Source organism: Helicoverpa zea, chromosome 22 (genome assembly GCF_022581195.2).
Source record: "Helicoverpa zea isolate HzStark_Cry1AcR chromosome 22, ilHelZeax1.1, whole genome shotgun sequence".
Lineage (NCBI taxonomy): Eukaryota > Metazoa > Arthropoda > Insecta > Lepidoptera > Noctuidae > Helicoverpa > Helicoverpa zea.
The window spans coordinates 8,246,119-8,266,778 of NC_061473.1; the positions used below are offsets into that span (position 1 = coordinate 8,246,119).

Consider the following 20,660-nt stretch of genomic DNA (forward strand, 5'->3'; position numbering starts at 1 on the left):
AGTTTTTTGAGCAAAAAAAAAACGCAGACTTATATGGAATTGTAACCTTCCTTGCCTGGAATGGCATGTTGTACTCTGACGTAACAATTCCTCAATAGAAGCTGTCAGGCAGATTTGTCAGAACTCTGCTAAAAAAAATTGTTAGGTTATGAAATCTGCAGTCTATAGAGATGTAGGTTCCTTCGACGCCTGCAAAAAATGTGCAGTGGCGTTATTGGTTGTGAACTATTCAATTTTCAAAATGGTCACTAGTAAGACCATTCTATGTCTTCTGTATCTTCTACTAAACAGTATTGCTGAAATTTATATGTGCGTACCTTTAAGCTACGGAAAACTTTATATAACTACTGGATATTTTATATCGAGTTCGTTACGGACATAACAAAGTTTGTACTGTGACTATAACTCCAGAAATATGTCAACGAGTTCCCTCAATTTTTGTTATGTAACAAATACTGAAAGAGTAGTTCCAACCTGACCTATTTGCAGTAGTCACTTTGTTCTGTTGCATTTACGGAGTAAGGATAGATGAGCGGAGATGCCGAAATGCACCTATCTGCAGTAGTCACTTTGTTCTGTTGCATTTACGGAGTAAGGATAGATGAGCGGAGATGCCGAAATGCACCTATCTGCATTTCGGCATCTCCTAGCTCACGCGCCATCTTCTAGCTCAAATACTTACAGTGGGCATGACCAAAACGATCAGTTACGAGTAAACTAAAAAGGCGTTCGGATTCTTTGAGACATCTGTCAACGATTTTTGGTATTACAAGAAATGATCTTGTCCAAAGGAGGCCTATTAGTGTGAAGACAGTAACGTTCCCCGTGCCTCGTGCATTTTGGCGCGCTTCTTTCTTAAGAGATTTTCCGTTATGGCACCTCCGCTAGTTATTTTGTTCTCTGTGTTTGCACTAGAGAGATAGCGAGCTATAATATGACCTATAAAACGTGACTTGTTCGTATGGAGGCGGAATTGTCGTGTACAGGTCAGCGCACACATTCATAGATTATAGCAGTTTTGATGAGCATGTCATTTCACTAGTTATAACTACAACATGTAGGTAAATATTCGCAGAAGAAGAAAACCTCAGAATTATTTATTTATTAGCTTCCTCAGTTATATTCTTCGTGCATTCGCATAAAAATAAACTACGGCTTTCCTTGATAAAGGGACTGGTTCCTGAGATTATCGTGTTTGAGCTAACAACAAACTCTTCGCTGGAAGATGATAATAACATGAGCTTGAATGTGGAATAAACCACATGTAAATGAAAGATGTCTTTTTTTAGCTTCCAAGTAGGAACATTCAAGAAAGTTCTATTCTTTATAATGCTATATACCCACATTGGTCACCCATGATTGAATCAAGCAGAAAGAAAATATCTTGACGAAACCTGGACTTTGAAAGTCTGAAATAACTAATCCTCCTCGCGCGAACGTGCACTCCATAATATGATGTCTAACGCTGCGTGCTCTCTGTGTGAAAAGAGGCCTGTGCCCAGCACTGGGACTATAGGAAGGGTGATCTTCTTCCTCCTGCCCTGCCCTGATGATGATGTTATTTTTTTTGTCTAGATATGCGAGCTGGTAGGCGGGTACCTCGCTGGCAGCCTGTCCGTCATGAGCGACGCGGCGCACATGCTGAGCGACTGCGGGGGCTTCGCCCTTGCGCTGCTCGCCTTCCACTGCGCCAAGCGCCCCCCTGACGTGTCCATGTCTTATGGGTATAAGCGAGCTGGTGGGTATACCTACTGCTTTGTGAGAGTTTTAATTGAAATGTGTTAGGGTTTTCTGTGTTCTGTCATAACTTCTGAATGAATGAACTGTTCGTTATAAGACCCCATATAAGAGTGGCCAAATCTTTTTGAAATCGTGGTACAATAAATATAAATTGATTAGTTTAATTAGATACCTACTTATATATAGGTCAAACTTATCCAAAAAATATAATTGTCCAAAATATTAATGTGTTAAATTCAATCCCAAAAAGATATATTAAAAAAATGCTGATCTAAAATGTTTAAAATATTTATGAATTGAAGTTTGAAAGTCCTTTTTCTTGACAGACATAAAATAACCTGTCTTGTCTTGTGTGCCTATTATTCCTTTATTTTTTTAAAGATCCAGATTCTTATTACCAAGTTTCTTCCTAATATTTCTAACCAAATTATCCCTCATCTCTTCCACAGAGGTGCTAGGCGCGATGCTATCAGTCCTTCTCATCTGGATCCTGACTGGCATCTTCGTATACGTGGCGATCCTCCGGCTGCACTCCGGCGAGTACAACATAGAACCGGACATGATGATGATCGTGTCCGGCTGTGGCGTCGGGTTTAACGTCATACTGGCACTCGTATTGCATGGCTGTGCTTCTGATATTGGTGAGTACTCTTCTGTCTAGCCTTGTCCCAACTATGTTGGGGTCGGCTTCCAGTCTAAGTGGATGCAGCTTGAACATCTTTGCCAGTGCTTTATAAGAAGCGACTGCCTATCTGACCTCCTCAACCCAGTTACTTGGACAACCCTTTAGTAAGACTGCTTGTCACACTTACTGGCTTCTGACTACCCGTAACGACTGCCAAAAATGTTAAATGACAGCCGGGACCTACAGTTTAACGTGCCTTCTGAAACAGGTTATTGGTTTTCAAGATATAGGTACTTAAAAAATACATAGAAACTTAGAAAAGCATGAAAATGCATTGTACTGGAATCGAACCCGCGCACTCATAATTGAGAGGTTGGTTCTTTTATTCTTTATTGCACACATAAACACATTTTGACACACAGATAACAGAGGGATTATGCACAACGGCGAGCTTAACCTAGTGTTGGGTTCTCTTACAGCCAACCTTAGAGTGAAAGAGTGATTTGACGGGGAAGGGCAAATGTGCAACTTTATAGTATAGTTCGGCCATTCAGAGAATGCGTTCCTGACACGTCGCGATTGAACTGACGACGTAACTTTGCAATGGCGTTGCAGTTACGATAAAAATATTTTTGCTGGTTGTTTACCGTTTTAACAATTGAGGAGCATTAAAACAACATTATTATATCAATAATCAATGAATGTTATTACGTCGTCAGTTCAATCGCGACGTGTCAGGAACGCATTCTCTGAATGGCCGAACTATAATAATAGCGTGTTTTTTTAGTTTTTAAACTATTCATTTTTGACTTTATCGTAGCTCACCACCACTCGCACGGCGGTGCCGCGTGCTCACACTCGCACTCGCACGCGGGCAGCTCTCGCGGCTGGCGGTTGTTCCGTCGCGCGAGGGATCAGAAGCCCAGTAACGGAGCTCTCGTTAACGGAGACTATACTATGAAGGATTTAGCCAGCGTAGAAGCCAGTGTTGTTGGTTCGGAGCCCAGGTTAGTAGTATAGATTACATAATAGTGTTTCTAAGTGTCGATTGCCACATCTGACTTTTAGAAGAACGAGTGAGAAAGATAGGAATAACGGAGTACTGTTAGGTTCTTCTGCTTCACAACCCACTTCCTTATGAAAAATACAGACTTTTTTCCATACAATCCTTTAATTCTTATTATCCTTCACTATCTTCTGTCAGCAGTATCACTCTCGACTCGTATGATCTTCTTTGCGCACCCGTATAAAAACTAGCTGTTGAGGCGTGAATGTTGTTTTGACTGTTTCTTCAACGAAAGATTCGTATTTTTAACTTTAAAGGTTTTAATCGGCTTAAATACAAAAAAGAAATGCAAAAACACAGTCGACCCGGCCTTTGTTGCCGGCGAGTGACGTGCGCGGTGGGGGTGCGCAGCGAGCCGGCGCATGCGCACGGATCTCGCTCCTGCTAGTTGATGAAGTGCGGCGTTAACACAAGCCTTTCACATTCATACTCAACACTTTCTTATGACCTGTATTATTGCAGGAATATAAACCTGCGGGCTGCCCTCATCCATGTGATCGGTGATCTCATACAAAGCTGTGGTGTTCTACTCGCCTCTATACTCATCAAGTTCTATGTAAGTATTTAAATACAAGTATTTTGTTGATATAATTAAGATGATTTCTGACTAGCGTTTGTTTTTCGCTCGTAAACAGGCAATTTGGAGAGATATTTTTCACAAACGCACTTACGAGCCGTATGTTGGGTTGCGTCCCACCGTGTAAACGTGAATATAATTAGTCTGAAAACGCTATCAGCATGTTTCTATTATTATTGACTTTCATTGGCAAGCAGTTGATGCTGTTTTCTTTGTTTTCAGTTATGGGAACCATAATATTAGGTTATTTTTCGTCATCACCTACGGGATCCATATTGGATTATCTTTTATCTAGCTGTTGCAAGCATGGCTGCTGTGCACGATGTCTCGCGTTCGATTCCCGGGAGTTTTTAATACCGGAGAGGACATCAACATATTGTATTTTTGTTGCAGCCAGAGGCGAAGGTGGTGGACCCGATCTGCACGTTCGTGTTCAGCTTCCTCGTGCTGCTGACGTCGGCACGCGTCGTGAGAGATGCGCTCAACATGCTCATGCAAGCTGTGCCGCCGAACTTCAGGTAACACTACAATCTTTCATATTTTTATAACTTATTTTTAGGACAATATATCATCTCCGGTATCAGATTTTGAAACACATTGCTCGACTTCCCCTCTCATAATAGCCCACTTTCCCCTCGCACTGACCGACTTCCCCCCTCATCCCCCGCACTGACCGACTTCCCCCCTCATCCCCTGCACTGCCCCATTTCCCCCTCACACTGCCCCACTTCCCCCCTCACACTCGCATTAGGGTGCATCTACACGGTGCAAGTAGCTTGCGCATGTTGAGGCACATGCGCAGGTTATATACCTTTTAAAAAGCGGTCCAGCGACTCGCTCATGTACCAAAGCAATATACCCACCCGCGTGCTCTTGTCACTTGCGAGGCACCTTTAATAGGTACTCACACGATGCGAATAAGCAAAGGAATTCCGTTCCACTCCGCCTAGCTTCAACTCCACCCAAATTTCCGAGCGGCCATTAACTTTGGCACGAACCTCACAAAGCTTCTTCTTCGCAGGTACCGCGAGCTAGTATCATCCCTCTCGGGTCTACCCGGGGTGCGGCACGTGCACTCCCTGCACGCGTGGGCGCTGTCGACGCGGCACGTGGTGGTGTCGGCGCACGTGGCGGTGGACGCGGGCGCCGAGCGCGACGCGCTGCTGCGCGACTGTCAGCGCCTCGCGCGCACGCACGGCGCCGCTAATGCCACCTTCCAGGTGTGTACTGTAGGTACCGCGAGCTAGTGTCGCTGCACGCGTGGACGCGGGCGCCGAGCGCGACGCGCTGCTGCGCGACTGTCAGCGCCTCGCGCGCACGCACGGCGCCGCTAATGCCACCTTCCAGGTGTGTACTGTAGGTACCGCGAGCTAGTGTCGCTGCACGCGTGGACGCGGGCGCCGAGCGCGACGCGCTGCTGCGCGACTGTCAGCGCCTCGCGCGCACGCACGGCGCCGCTAATGCCACCTTCCAGGTGTGTACTGTAGGTACCGCGAGCTAGTGTCGCTGCACGCGTGGACGCGGGCGCCGAGCGCGACGCGCTGCTGCGCGACTGTCAGCGCCTCGCGCGCACGCACGGCGCCGCTAATGCCACCTTCCAGGTGTGTACTGTAGGTACCGCGAGCTAGTGTCGCTGCACGCGTGGACGCGGGCGCCGAGCGCGACGCGCTGCTGCGCGACTGTCAGCGCCTCGCGCGCACGCACGGCGCCGCTAATGCCACCTTCCAGGTGTGTACTGTAGGTACCGCGAGCTAGTGTCGCTGCACGCGTGGACGCGGGCGCCGAGCGCGACGCGCTGCTGCGCGACTGTCAGCGCCTCGCGCGCACGCACGGCGCCGCTAATGCCACCTTCCAGGTGTGTACTGTAGGTACCGCGAGCTAGTGTCGCTGCACGCGTGGACGCGGGCGCCGAGCGCGACGCGCTGCTGCGCGACTGTCAGCGCCTCGCGCGCACGCACGGCGCCGCTAATGCCACCTTCCAGGTGTGTACTGTAGGTACCGCGAGCTAGTGTCGCTGCACGCGTGGACGCGGGCGCCGAGCGCGACGCGCTGCTGCGCGACTGTCAGCGCCTCGCGCGCACGCACGGCGCCGCTAATGCCACCTTCCAGGTGTGTACTGTAGGTACCGCGAGCTAGTGTCGCTGCACGCGTGGACGCGGGCGCCGAGCGCGACGCGCTGCTGCGCGACTGTCAGCGCCTCGCGCGCACGCACGGCGCCGCTAATGCCACCTTCCAGGTGTGTACTGTAGGTACCGCGAGCTAGTGTCGCTGCACGCGTGGACGCGGGCGCCGAGCGCGACGCGCTGCTGCGCGACTGTCAGCGCCTCGCGCGCACGCACGGCGCCGCTAATGCCACCTTCCAGGTGTGTACTGTAGGTACCGCGAGCTAGTGTCGCTGCACGCGTGGACGCGGGCGCCGAGCGCGACGCGCTGCTGCGCGACTGTCAGCGCCTCGCGCGCACGCACGGCGCCGCTAATGCCACCTTCCAGGTGTGTACTGTAGGTACCGCGAGCTAGTGTCGCTGCACGCGTGGACGCGGGCGCCGAGCGCGACGCGCTGCTGCGCGACTGTCAGCGCCTCGCGCGCACGCACGGCGCCGCTAATGCCACCTTCCAGGTGTGTACTGTAGGTACCGCGAGCTAGTGTCGCTGCACGCGTGGACGCGGGCGCCGAGCGCGACGCGCTGCTGCGCGACTGTCAGCGCCTCGCGCGCACGCACACAGCCGCTAATGCCACCTTCCAGGTGTGTACTGTAGGTACCGCGAGCTAGTGTCGCTGCACGCGTGGACGCGGGCGCCGAGCGCGACGCGCTGCTGCGCGACTGTCAGCGCCTCGCGCGCACGCACGGCGCCGCTAATGCCACCTTCCAGGTGTGTACTGTAGGTACCGCGAGCTAGTGTCGCTGCACGCGTGGACGCGGGCGCCGAGCGCGACGCGCTGCTGCGCGACTGTCAGCGCCTCGCGCGCACGCACGGCGCCGCTAATGCCACCTTCCAGGTGTGTACTGTAGGTACCGCGAGCTAGTGTCGCTGCACGCGTGGACGCGGGCGCCGAGCGCGACGCGCTGCTGCGCGACTGTCAGCGCCTCGCGCGCACGCACGGCGCCGCTAATGCCACCTTCCAGGTGTGTACTGTAGGTACCGCGAGCTAGTGTCGCTGCACGCGTGGACGCGGGCGCCGAGCGCGACGCGCTGCTGCGCGACTGTCAGCGCCTCGCGCGCACGCACGGCGCCGCTAATGCCACCTTCCAGGTGTGTACTGTAGGTACCGCGAGCTAGTGTCGCTGCACGCGTGGACGCGGGCGCCGAGCGCGACGCGCTGCTGCGCGACTGTCAGCGCCTCGCGCGCACGCACGGCGCCGCTAATGCCACCTTCCAGGTGTGTACTGTAGGTACCGCGAGCTAGTGTCGCTGCACGCGTGGACGCGGGCGCCGAGCGCGACGCGCTGCTGCGCGACTGTCAGCGCCTCGCGCGCACGCACGGCGCCGCTAATGCCACCTTCCAGGTGTGTACTGTAGGTACCGCGAGCTAGTGTCGCTGCACGCGTGGACGCGGGCGCCGAGCGCGACGCGCTGCTGCGCGACTGTCAGCGCCTCGCGCGCACGCACGGCGCCGCTAATGCCACCTTCCAGGTGTGTACTGTAGGTACCGCGAGCTAGTGTCGCTGCACGCGTGGACGCGGGCGCCGAGCGCGACGCGCTGCTGCGCGACTGTCAGCGCCTCGCGCGCACGCACGGCGCCGCTAATGCCACCTTCCAGGTGTGTACTGTAGGTACCGCGAGCTAGTGTCGCTGCACGCGTGGACGCGGGCGCCGAGCGCGACGCGCTGCTGCGCGACTGTCAGCGCCTCGCGCGCACGCACGGCGCCGCTAATGCCACCTTCCAGGTGTGTACTGTAGGTACCGCGAGCTAGTGTCGCTGCACGCGTGGACGCGGGCGCCGAGCGCGACGCGCTGCTGCGCGACTGTCAGCGCCTCGCGCGCACGCACGGCGCCGCTAATGCCACCTTCCAGGTGTGTACTGTAGGTACCGCGAGCTAGTGTCGCTGCACGCGTGGACGCGGGCGCCGAGCGCGACGCGCTGCTGCGCGACTGTCAGCGCCTCGCGCGCACGCACGGCGCCGCTAATGCCACCTTCCAGGTGTGTACTGTAGGTACCGCGAGCTAGTGTCGCTGCACGCGTGGACGCGGGCGCCGAGCGCGACGCGCTGCTGCGCGACTGTCAGCGCCTCGCGCGCACGCACGGCGCCGCTAATGCCACCTTCCAGGTGTGTACTGTAGGTACCGCGAGCTAGTGTCGCTGCACGCGTGGACGCGGGCGCCGAGCGCGACGCGCTGCTGCGCGACTGTCAGCGCCTCGCGCGCACGCACGGCGCCGCTAATGCCACCTTCCAGGTGTGTACTGTAGGTACCGCGAGCTAGTGTCGCTGCACGCGTGGACGCGGGCGCCGAGCGCGACGCGCTGCTGCGCGACTGTCAGCGCCTCGCGCGCACGCACGGCGCCGCTAATGCCACCTTCCAGGTGTGTACTGTAGGTACCGCGAGCTAGTGTCGCTGCACGCGTGGACGCGGGCGCCGAGCGCGACGCGCTGCTGCGCGACTGTCAGCGCCTCGCGCGCACGCACGGCGCCGCTAATGCCACCTTCCAGGTGTGTACTGTAGGTACCGCGAGCTAGTGTCGCTGCACGCGTGGACGCGGGCGCCGAGCGCGACGCGCTGCTGCGCGACTGTCAGCGCCTCGCGCGCACGCACGGCGCCGCTAATGCCACCTTCCAGGTGTGTACTGTAGGTACCGCGAGCTAGTGTCGCTGCACGCGTGGACGCGGGCGCCGAGCGCGACGCGCTGCTGCGCGACTGTCAGCGCCTCGCGCGCACGCACGGCGCCGCTAATGCCACCTTCCAGGTGTGTACTGTAGGTACCGCGAGCTAGTGTCGCTGCACGCGTGGACGCGGGCGCCGAGCGCGACGCGCTGCTGCGCGACTGTCAGCGCCTCGCGCGCACGCACGGCGCCGCTAATGCCACCTTCCAGGTGTGTACTGTAGGTACCGCGAGCTAGTGTCGCTGCACGCGTGGACGCGGGCGCCGAGCGCGACGCGCTGCTGCGCGACTGTCAGCGCCTCGCGCGCACGCACGGCGCCGCTAATGCCACCTTCCAGGTGTGTACTGTAGGTACCGCGAGCTAGTGTCGCTGCACGCGTGGACGCGGGCGCCGAGCGCGACGCGCTGCTGCGCGACTGTCAGCGCCTCGCGCGCACGCACGGCGCCGCTAATGCCACCTTCCAGGTGTGTACTGTAGGTACCGCGAGCTAGTGTCGCTGCACGCGTGGACGCGGGCGCCGAGCGCGACGCGCTGCTGCGCGACTGTCAGCGCCTCGCGCGCACGCACGGCGCCGCTAATGCCACCTGCCACCTTCCAGGTGTGTACTGTAGGTACCGCGAGCTAGTTGTCCGGCGAGCTAGTGTCGCTGCACGCGTGGACGCGGGCGCCGAGCGCGACGCGCTGCTGCGCGACTGTCAGCGCCTCGCGCGCACGCACGGCGCCGCTAATGCCACCTTCCAGGTGTGTACTGTAGGTACCGCGAGCTAGTGTCGCTGCACGCGTGGACGCGGGCGCCGAGCGCGACGCGCTGCTGCGCGACTGTCAGCGCCTCGCGCGCACGCACGGCGCCGCTAATGCCACCTTCCAGGTGTGTACTGTAGGTACCGCGAGCTAGTGTCGCTGCACGCGTGGACGCGGGCGCCGAGCGCGACGCGCTGCTGCGCGACTGTCAGCGCCTCGCGCGCACGCACGGCGCCGCTAATGCCACCTTCCAGGTGTGTACTGTAGGTACCGCGAGCTAGTGTCGCTGCACGCGTGGACGCGGGCGCCGAGCGCGACGCGCTGCTGCGCGACTGTCAGCGCCTCGCGCGCACGCACACAGCCGCTAATGCCACCTTCCAGGTGTGTACTGTAGGTACCGCGAGCTAGTGTCGCTGCACGCGTGGACGCGGGCGCCGAGCGCGACGCGCTGCTGCGCGACTGTCAGCGCCTCGCGCGCACGCACGGCGCCGCTAATGCCACCTTCCAGGTGTGTACTGTAGGTACCGCGAGCTAGTGTCGCTGCACGCGTGGACGCGGGCGCCGAGCGCGACGCGCTGCTGCGCGACTGTCAGCGCCTCGCGCGCACGCACACAGCCGCTAATGCCACCTTCCAGGTATGTAAGAACTCCCCAACAAGGCCAAGGTCTGCCGGGGCTGCGGAATTATTCGAAAGAGTTACCGCGGCCCTGGTACATTTTGGCGTCCACAGCCGGTTTCGGCCACGGCGGCTGTTCTCATGTAAGGAGATTAGCCAACTACGCAGGACATATTATAGTGCACGAGCATTTGCGCAGACACGGGTGCACTCACTATTCCTTCACTCTCATAGCCCGATGGGACGGTAATCCGACACGACCGGAGAGAGATCAGGCGCAGGACCACCAGCTTGCAGGCTACTTTGTGAAAGTCTTCTAAAACCCACAAAGCGATTTCGGCCCGACCCGGGAATCGAACCCGAGACCTCGTGCTCAGCAGCCGCACTTGCGACAGCTAGACCAACGAGGCAGTAGGTATATAAGAACTCCCCAGCGGGGCCCAACAGGGCTAAGGTTTGCCGGGGCTGGGGGATTGTTACATAAAAAGCCTACGATGGAACACGACGGTTTTTAGTCAGTAAGAGTCTGACACTCCCTCACCGCTGCTAACCCACAGCGGGATTGGTCATTTGATGATTTTTGACGTCGTTAGAAAAAAAAGATCAGAAACTATATAGGGCTGAAACCACCAACCCGCATCGAGCAAGCGTGTTGATTAACGCTCAATACTTCTCTGTGCATTTTTTTTGTGTCAAGACAAAAATTGTTTGGGTCAAGCCAATTTGGCTGTTATCAACGCGTTAAAGGTGTTTTAAAATATATTTTTTTATGTTTTTTTTTCTAGTTGGAAACATACACGTCACGCATGCGCAGTTGCAGTGTGTGTCGGCTGCAACCCGCTCACACGCCCTGACATCTCTCCACGCTCGCCTAGGCGGACACAGGTAAGACTATTAAACATAAAGAGTCATTTATCTGAAAATCTGCACTTTTTAAAAGGGAAATTATCTCTATTAATGATTCGTATATCATTTGAAAGGTTTTTTAAGCACAACATTTCGTATTAACATACCTCTGACGAATTGTCAGTACTTTACAAACTAGAGCATTTTAGAATTAAACTATCAATAGCTTTTAAGTTAGTGAATCCCTACGCTAGTAATCAGTTATATTTAATTCCTTATAGACTTTATTATGTACTCCCCTTATGTACTTTCTTATATACTTCCTTATGTACTCACCTTATGTGCTTCTCTTATGAACTTTCTTATGTACTTCGTTTTATACTTTATCATGTACTTCCTTATGTACTCCCCTTATGTACTTTCTTATGTGCTCCTATATTGTAATCCCTTATCTTCTCTTATCTATAAAATTTCTTATGTACATCCCTTATGTACTCAGCTTATGCGCTTCCTTATATACTGTATTTCGTATCCTTATATTTCGTAGTCGTAGTCTCACCTTATGTACTTCCTTTTATACTTCTTTATGTACTCCCCTTATGTACTCCTATATACTAATCCCTTCTCTATAAAATTCCTTATGTACTTCCTTATGTACACCTCTCAAGTTCATAAGAGGGAGTACATAAGAATGTACATAAATTATATATAAAATTAAATTTTACGCTAGTTCTGAAGTCAAAACGCTAGTAAATGACCCTATCCTTATTCCTGTTCCATTTGATTCATACTTCAAGGAACACCCTCTATAAAAGTAAGGCTTCTTATATTGGTTATATCGCGTTTCCAAGAGAATTCTTCAAAATTCCGGGATAAAAAGTGTGTGTTCTTTCTCAAGGTCAACTCTATATCTGTACCAAATTTTATTAAAATCTGTTCAGTGGTTTAGACGTGAAACGCGTAACAGACAGGGACAGACAGACAGAGCTACTTTCGCATTTATAATATTAGTAGGGATACTATTTATAACATGTTTTCTTCTAACATAAATTTAATTTATTACCCAAACAGGTATGGAAACCATAACGAAAGATGCTTCCGGAAACCGATTGGATTGACGACATACAGCCTGCCAATTCAGTGAGTGATTGAACGATTGATAGATTGATAATGACATTCCAATTGTGCTTTTGTCAGTCATTGATGGAAAAACGTTGGACTAAAAAAGGACCAAGTGATTAGTGCAATCATCAATTCGATTGATAGATTGAAAGATTAATTGTTGATCTAGTGTTTGTAATGGTTAGATGAACTTTTGAAATTAATAGTGTTAACTGTTGATGATCTCAGGAAATTAACTTTGAACTTACGATTCTTTATTAACTTGGCGTTTTTATAACGTATCTATCTTTGCAACAAGGGATTGAATGTTGACTTTAGGTTCGTATCAATGATGTCAAATTTCAAACTCAAACAATGGATAGGTAAGTTATAGAAATCCCCAGTAAGGTTTGCCTACACCAAAACTTGTTAAATATAATGTTTTCGCCGTAAGATAAATATGTCTGACACTTTTCAAAATTAAAAAAAAAAGTTAATGTAAGTAAGTACAGAAAAATGAGAATCTAACTAAGTGCTTACATATGAAAGTTTATTTTATGGTGAAAATACTATTTTTATTCTTACCGCAAAATATTTTTAAAGCGTCATTCTATCTTTGTATATTTTAAAGGGATTACAGAGACGAGAAATCTTTTTAAAAATATTTTGCGGTAATTGAGTAAACCGATTAAGACGCAGAAAATCGTTTTTCAAAATGTTTCTGAAAATATTTTCTTGCATCGTAAAGCTAAGGTACTTACACACTGTTACAGTATTTCAATTGATACCATGTTTATTCCACGCCGAAGTGTGTTCTCGGCATTATATAAAAAAGTGGTTAAAAAAAAGAATTTTTTAAATAAAATAAAAAGTGACTTGTAGAAAAGCAGGATATAATTATCGTATTTTTGAAATGAATTGTGCTGCAAAAATAAAAACAAAAAGTATTAAAATTCGTGCCAATTTAAAATATTTAAACAAATGCATTCTAAAAGGTTGACCCTATGTATTAAAAAAAAAGATATTATATTGTATTAATTTATTATATAAAAATGTATGTTTTAGATGTTAAGCGAATTAAAAATCAATTATTATTTAGTATTAATGTGTATAAAATTGATATTATTGAAGTTTTTCTAAGGAATTTAGTGTTAATTGTTCAAAACGTTTCGAAGTTAGGGTTTCAGGGAGTTGAGTAACCAATGCATTTAAAGTTCTATACAGTTCTCGTCAAATATCTTTGCCAGTCCGAAGTTGGTTGCTAGTGACATCACGATATTCTAAATGTATGAACAAAACAACTTACTTAAACTCTTAATGACTTTGGCGGTCTGAAGTCAGTCGCGCATTCTCAATAGTGTTTAGTTCATACATTTTGACAGCTGTGCAGTCACTTGTAACCAACTTCACAGCGGTAAAACTATTTGATGGTCGCTGTACCCAATTTATATCGAACTCTATTTGAGCTTACAGTTTTTCTGTCTATCACGAAAAACTCTCTTTGTAGAGGCTGTCCAAATCAAAATAGCAAAAAAAAACAGATTTAAAAATAATTTCTTAGGAGAAAACGCCAAAAATCGCACAATTAGACAATTTAATTAGGCATTTCTATAAAGACTAGGACCACAAGTACTTAATTTTACTTTATTAGCAAATTAATAATAACAAAAAATAATTTTCTTAACTTGAAAAAAAAAATTGAGATTTTAGTTATCAAAATTATGTAAGCTTCGTTATTTTCATTCGATTAAAAACTCGTATAATTTGTTTAACATTCCCACATTCCGCCTACAGTACTTAACAGTGTAACTTTAATTGCGCAAAACCGCAGACCAAACCTTTTTTAATTCAATAAACAAAATAATGAGACAAAAAAAACATCTTTAATATTGTAAAGGAAAAGACAGACTTTTTAAACTAAAAAAATACAACAAGTTTGGTGACAAAAAATCGACAGGACAATATTTTAAAAAAGATTTTTGAAAAATGTAAACTGTATTAAAAAGTGGTAAAATGTATTCTGCTCAGAACAATTTTGATTAAAAAAGAAACAGGTTTTGCGCATTTAACATTACACGCAATATTATGCAGTCCTGAAATATGAATTTTTAATTTATGGTTGAATTTGTCGTGCTCAAATAGTGAACCATTGTGATAGTACACCTTTTTCAATGCATTCCCTTCTTGTAAATATTTTTAGTTTATATTGTACTGTATAGATGAACAGGGTACGCGGTTTCGTAACAAACTTGATACGCAGATTTTTTGTTATTGTTACGTCATATTAATATTGTTTATGTTAGAACCCTGGTTTTGTTTATTTCTTTCTCCAAATTATTAAGGTGGGTATACCTACTATTTATTAATTCGTTTTTTAAAAACCTATACCTAAAATATGGAAATAAAACGTTAATTTAAAGGGTACATATGTTTTTTAAACCTTAATAAAAGAAATTCATTCATGTGTAGGTACTTAATGAAAAAAACGCAGAGTAAGGCGATTATCACACTGCCCCGCATGATGCAGCGTAGTGCGTGGATGCGTTTTTTCCGTTGTATGGAAATATCTCCGTTTGTATGGAAAACACGCATAGTCCAACACACTGAAAATGCATCCACGCGCGTTCATGCGGATCACGCACATACATGCGGATAAACACGCACCTCCGCGCGTAGGTGCGGGGCGAGACGCAAGGTATGGCACACTGAATCCCGCAATGCCGCGCGTGATTTTGAATGGGCGTGACGTGTATATTTGAAAATGGAACTCGCTGTGCGTGAATTTACAAAACGCACCTACGCGCGTGAGTGCGTGAAAAACCCGCACGATGATGCAGATCTGCACTCCCGCAGGAACGCGCGTAGGTGCGTCGACACGCAAGATGCAGCGTGATGCGGGGCAGTGTGAAGATCACCTTATAGATATCATTTTATAGCAATCAGGGTTACCTTCTATTTAAATATTTTTTTCTACATAATTCTAGAAAAGCTCTTAATATTAAAATAAGTGAATCTAGTCGCCTTGTTTTATAATTTCGTTGTTAAAATCAAGTTTGTTACCAAAACGCGCCTAAAGTATTTAGCTATACGGAAACCGATTAGTTGTAAGCAAATAGTCGATTAGTAAGTTTTAATATGTTAACCAAATGTAAAGGGAACTTGTAACTGTTGTAATTAATATATTCCTTTATTTATTTCGCTCTGTTTTAAATGTAATTGTACTTAGATTTTTCAATCGTCAGTTAACTTCTATCTGAGTAATAAATATGGCGGTTTGACATATTTTCTATACAAAAGTTTTGACAACTTTTGTATAGAAACGTCAAACATATTCTTCAAATAAAAGTTATCTGGTGATTGAAAAATCTTTCTTATATGAATATAAAGTTGAATTGATAAGTAATTGAATATAATGTAATTGATATTTTGTCTGTATCTGTTGAAAATGTGTTATTTATAGTTTTATATCAATTAGGTATTAAATAAAATATATTTTGAAAGTAACTTAAATACTTATAATCATCGCCATCATCATCATCATCTCAGCCATAGGACGTCCACTGCTGAACATAGGCCTCCCCCTTTGATCTCCACAGATACCTGGGGCCCGATTCTCCTAATTTTACTTAAGCGACATACGATTCACGTTCGACTCGATTCGACTGAGATCCAATCCCGACTCGATTACGATTGAAGCGTATGTGGCATTCCGCTATTTTTTCTTTGAAATAAACGTTTTTATCCTTTTCTGTCATTCAATAATGAATTATTTTGTCTGCATATGATTTACGATTGCAAAATGATTGTACAGCAAACTACCGTATAGACCAAAATCACCGAAATAGCAGACCAATCGCACACCAATCAAATGTCAATCGAATACGATTGGTCTTATATTAGTAGCAGAGTGCCCGATAAGGTTAAAACTGCTATTGCGATTCGATTTCTATTCGATTTTGACATTATTAACTTAGGAGAATCGGGCCCCTGTTGGAAGCGACCTGCATCCAGCGTCTTCCGGCGACCTTTATAAGGTCGTCTGTCCACCTCGTTGGTGAATAAGAATTATAAGAATACTTATAATGTCTCAAAAATTTTCATTTTTTTTTAACTACACTTAATTTTTTGCTTAACAGTGTAATCATGCAATAAAATCTTGTTCGTTATAAACCAAACTAAATGTGAATGACGTTAAACTCCATTTTCAACAGACATAGACAAATGTAAGAATTGGCGCCAAAATGTAGTAACCAAAAAGACGGTATTTTTGTAACTGACTCGCGTATATATAAGTATTCATTTGTTTGTTTGTTTATTAGCATTGTTTCCGTCCTGTTCTGTTGTACTCGTACTGAAATAAAGTCATTATTGAAAATTAAATGTATTTTATTTGCCATATTTTACCTGCACACTTGCGTTTAAAGTGAACGTCTATCTTCGGTTTAGCCGTTTCAGCATGATTGCGTGATACACAGGCCGACAGAATTACTTTATTATATAGGGTTTACTTGTAATTATAATACCTACATTATTATTATCTCATAAGTACCTCATTAAGGTGCGTAAAGGTAGGACAATATGTTCAAATAGAGCATGTTAAATACTCTTTTTTCAAGAAATCTGAAATCTTCATTATACTTGTAAAGATTTTGGAAAATATGGTACAATATACTTAATGGCACTTACCCAGACCAATTAAAAGTTGCCGTTATTAAACCGCTTTTTAAAAAAAGACGACAAGGAAGCAATGAGCTGCTATAGGCCAATTGCACTTCTCCCAGTAATTTCAAAAATGTTTGAAAAGTATATATATGAACAACTTTACAATTTTTTAGAAAGACATAGTATTTCGACTCAGGAACAGAAAGGTTTTCGGAAAAATAAAACTATAAACATGGCCATTTTTGACTTTTTCGTAGGCACATCACTCAGTACTACAACGAAATTTCTAGGCATTATCATTGATAGGAACTTAAATTGGAAGTCACACACAGAGGAACTTACAAAAAGAGTAGGTTCTTCCGCATATGCTCTGTACAAACTCTCAGCTATCATAGACACTGATGCTCTAATTACAGCTTACCATGGCATAGTTCACTCCATCCTAAGATTTGGACTAATATTCTGGGGAAACTCGACCAACAGAGATACAGGATTTAAATCTCAAAAGAAATGCATTAGGGCAATGTTTGGTCTTCAAAATACTGATAGCTGTAAAGTTTTTCATTAAATTTAAAATATTAACTTTACCTTCTTTGTTTATACGAAGTAGCTACATTTGTTAAGAGCAACCAAAAATTATTTAGTCGCCTTGCTGATATAAGTAGTCGTACTCGCAGAGACAAAGACAAACTGTGCATTGTGCCATGCAACACTGCACTGATGCATAAGAGTGTATTCTGCCTAGCGCCTGTTTTATATAAAAAAATACCAAAATGTATAAAGGAGCTACCATTAAATAAATTTAAATTAAAAGAGTTCCTGATTACGAAATGTTTTTATACAGTTAATGAATACCTTAATAATGCCTAACTATTGTGACGTTTCGCTTTGATATTCGCTACATAATTTACCTGCCTAGTTATGTAAAAAAAATTGTACGCCAATTACAGGCAAAACATGTATGGCTCTAACCTACCTAATCTTAACACCTCATGTTTTAACAATACCTTTGTTTTGTAAACATATACCCATGTTTTAACAAAAATAAATTATCTTTTATCTAATAAATAAAACAAACATGATTAATTAATATCGATTTATTATAATATAATGTGAAGGCGTCACCTCGTATTAACGTACACTCGTAACCGCTAGCTTTTGTACAATTTATCACAACTGACAACATAACCGCTGGATTGTTCTACGAATTGACAACAGATAAACATATTTTTATTTTATGTATAATTGCAAAATATAATTTATTTTTCACTTGAAGGCCCACGTCCCTATAATCGGTGACTGATTTTTGTAGGAAAAAAATAGAACATGCTGATAGCAATAGTGAAACGCACCCGTCCTACAAAATAGGTTATTTTTTTTATTAAGAATTTCCTACAAAAATCGGTTCGATAAATCTGTCCTACAAAAATTGTGACGTAGTCGAATTTGAAATAGTTGTAGATAACAAAAAGTATAAAATAGTGTAAAAAAAACACATATTGAATGAATTCGGATATTTAACAATTTATCTATTGCCAATTCGTGAACAAATCAGCCCAGTACAATAAATTATGCTAAATAAAACATTTTTCAATTATACTTGTTATTATTACCCCGACTTTATAATTGTAAGTCGCTTCTGTAAGTAGAAATTACGTAAGTGACTTCTGTAAGTCGTAAGAAATTACTGTAAGCGACTTATAAAAGAGTAACTGAGTTGAGGAGGTCAGATAGGCAGTCGCTCCTTGTAAAGCACTGGTACTTAGCTGCATCCGGTTAGACTGTAAGCCGACCCCAACATAGTTGGGAAAAGGCTCGGAAGATGATGACTTGCGAAAGTTTTCAATGTTTTAAATTTGTCGTATTATTTTCGTGAGCGAAACTTACAAGTATAAAGGCGGCCTTATACATATTCTGTGTTATATTTCATAACGTTTTGTTTAAAAAATATTACATTTGAATAGTTATTTCAGCTGCTTTGAAGGAATGTTTGTAAGTATTTACAAGTTAAACTATGCAAGCATAAGGAAAGCACCAATTACAAATGTACAAATTGAAAGCAAAAATTGTCGTTCAGGTATAAAAAAATAATAGCTGCTTAAAGTAATTGAACTAGGTACCCGTATTTATTTACGGCTGTTCCCAATACTTTATTTATCCATTGATTTACTTAATAGAAATTTAACATTACTTGTATTGAGGTTATGTCAAAATCAGCGCGGCCCAGTAGGGCCAAGGCCTGCCGGGGCTGCGGGATTGTTCGAAAGAGTTACCGCGGCCCTGGTACATAAAAGGCCTACGACGGTTTTTAGTCAGTAAGAGCCCGACACTCCTTCACCGATATTAATCCACAACGGGAGGGTCATTTGATGATTTTTGACGTTGTTTAAAAAAAAGGTCTCAAAATTCTATCTTCAGTAAGTAAAACAATAAATAGAGTATTTTGAACGACTGTAAATCGAATACCACTTATAAAAGGATGTGTAAAAATAATTGTATTTTCTTTAAATTAACTGTCAGCATAATTATTGACTTCAAAAACAGCAAAAAAATTGTTGCTAAACTTGAGTTCACAAAAATAAGACTATATATAGTGTGTTTGCTATATAAACTTTCTTCCAACATTCTTCCATAGTGACATTTCTTACAAAATAGTGACTGTACATTATAATGAACTTACCTATTATCGCGTTACGCTAGCAGTGTTTGTGCTTAATATTATATTATGCGTCTCATTAGCTCCAAGCTTGTAAAATGGCGACTCTAGTTGTTTTTAATGTTTATATTATTGCATTTTTTAAAACTAAATTGTATGAACAATGCGTAATTTAAATAGTGATGAGAATTTTGCTACACAATTAAGTAGGAACTTAACTATCTTTGATGGGATTTTCTACAGAAATAAATTACTGCTTAAGATATTGATTCAATCAATTAAGTAATTGTATTTGTGTATAAATATAGATTTTTAGACCCATTTTTGTAAGTATAATAAAGTCAGTTCTTGAAATTATGTAACAATATTTCCTGATTAACTGTACAATATGTTTCCAGTTTTACATTTATTTTACAAAACCAGTTTGCTCTTACAGTTTTACAAAACCGATATGATCTTACGGTTTTGTAAAATAAGAGCATATTCAACTTTAAAACCTGTGTAAATTACAAGAGTGTTATTTTTTCAAATTACGCGTTGCCAACAATTTGTCAATATATTTTTCAACTAGAGTCGCGAACTACTAACTACTCACAATTGAAATACAACTCACTGTTATCATTAATCAACAATTTGTTTCATTTACACTAATTCTTTCGATACTAAAGGGAGAAATCATCAAACATTTAAAAGGAGTTGAAACTGCTTAATATTTTTTTCTCTTATAGATATTGGAAAAATATTACTTTTCGGCAAAATCAATCGGGAAATGATGTTTTAATTATGTTAAATACAATATCATAGTTAGTCATTTTCATTTCGTATTTCGGAATAAAAAAAAAAATAACGACTTTATTTTACTATAGAACATAATTACAAGTATTTTATTTACTACATATTTCATTATATTTATAACATTCCCCATCTATGGCTAATGATTTCATTTTCTTCACTTATTTATATATTTGTGATAAATTCAAACTTAATTTAAAGTAGATATAACAATATATTCTTCATATAATTTACTAGATTGGAAGACGGCTGCTTTATTTACGCGAAATTGGTTAATTTTGCGCCTTTTAATAAAATGAGTAATATTGTGAATATTCAATTTGTAGATTTATTATATTTTCAAATAGTTAAATTAGAGAAGAAATTCCGTAATTTAATAATACAATCTTTGCAGGTTTTAAGCACAAAATTAATAATT

The 20,660-nt window shown here is 44.7% G+C and overlaps 1 protein-coding gene across 1 annotated transcript in view; it reads left to right on the forward strand.

The window, feature by feature from the left end:
- Positions 1-14,010, forward strand: part of LOC124641332 (zinc transporter 2-like) — a 30,431-nt gene extending 16,421 nt beyond the window's left edge. Inside the window, exons 3-10 of the mRNA XM_047179391.1 lie at positions 1,576-1,738; positions 2,190-2,381; positions 3,186-3,372; positions 3,894-3,987; positions 4,402-4,526; positions 5,030-5,228; positions 10,971-11,070; positions 12,103-14,010. Coding sequence (XP_047035347.1) covers positions 1,576-1,738; positions 2,190-2,381; positions 3,186-3,372; positions 3,894-3,987; positions 4,402-4,526; positions 5,030-5,228; positions 10,971-11,039 — 1,029 coding nt within the window. The 3' untranslated portion in view covers positions 11,040-11,070; positions 12,103-14,010. The remainder of the gene's footprint in view (positions 1-1,575; positions 1,739-2,189; positions 2,382-3,185; positions 3,373-3,893; positions 3,988-4,401; positions 4,527-5,029; positions 5,229-10,970; positions 11,071-12,102) is intronic.
- The last annotated feature ends 6,650 nt before the right edge of the window (positions 14,011-20,660 follow it).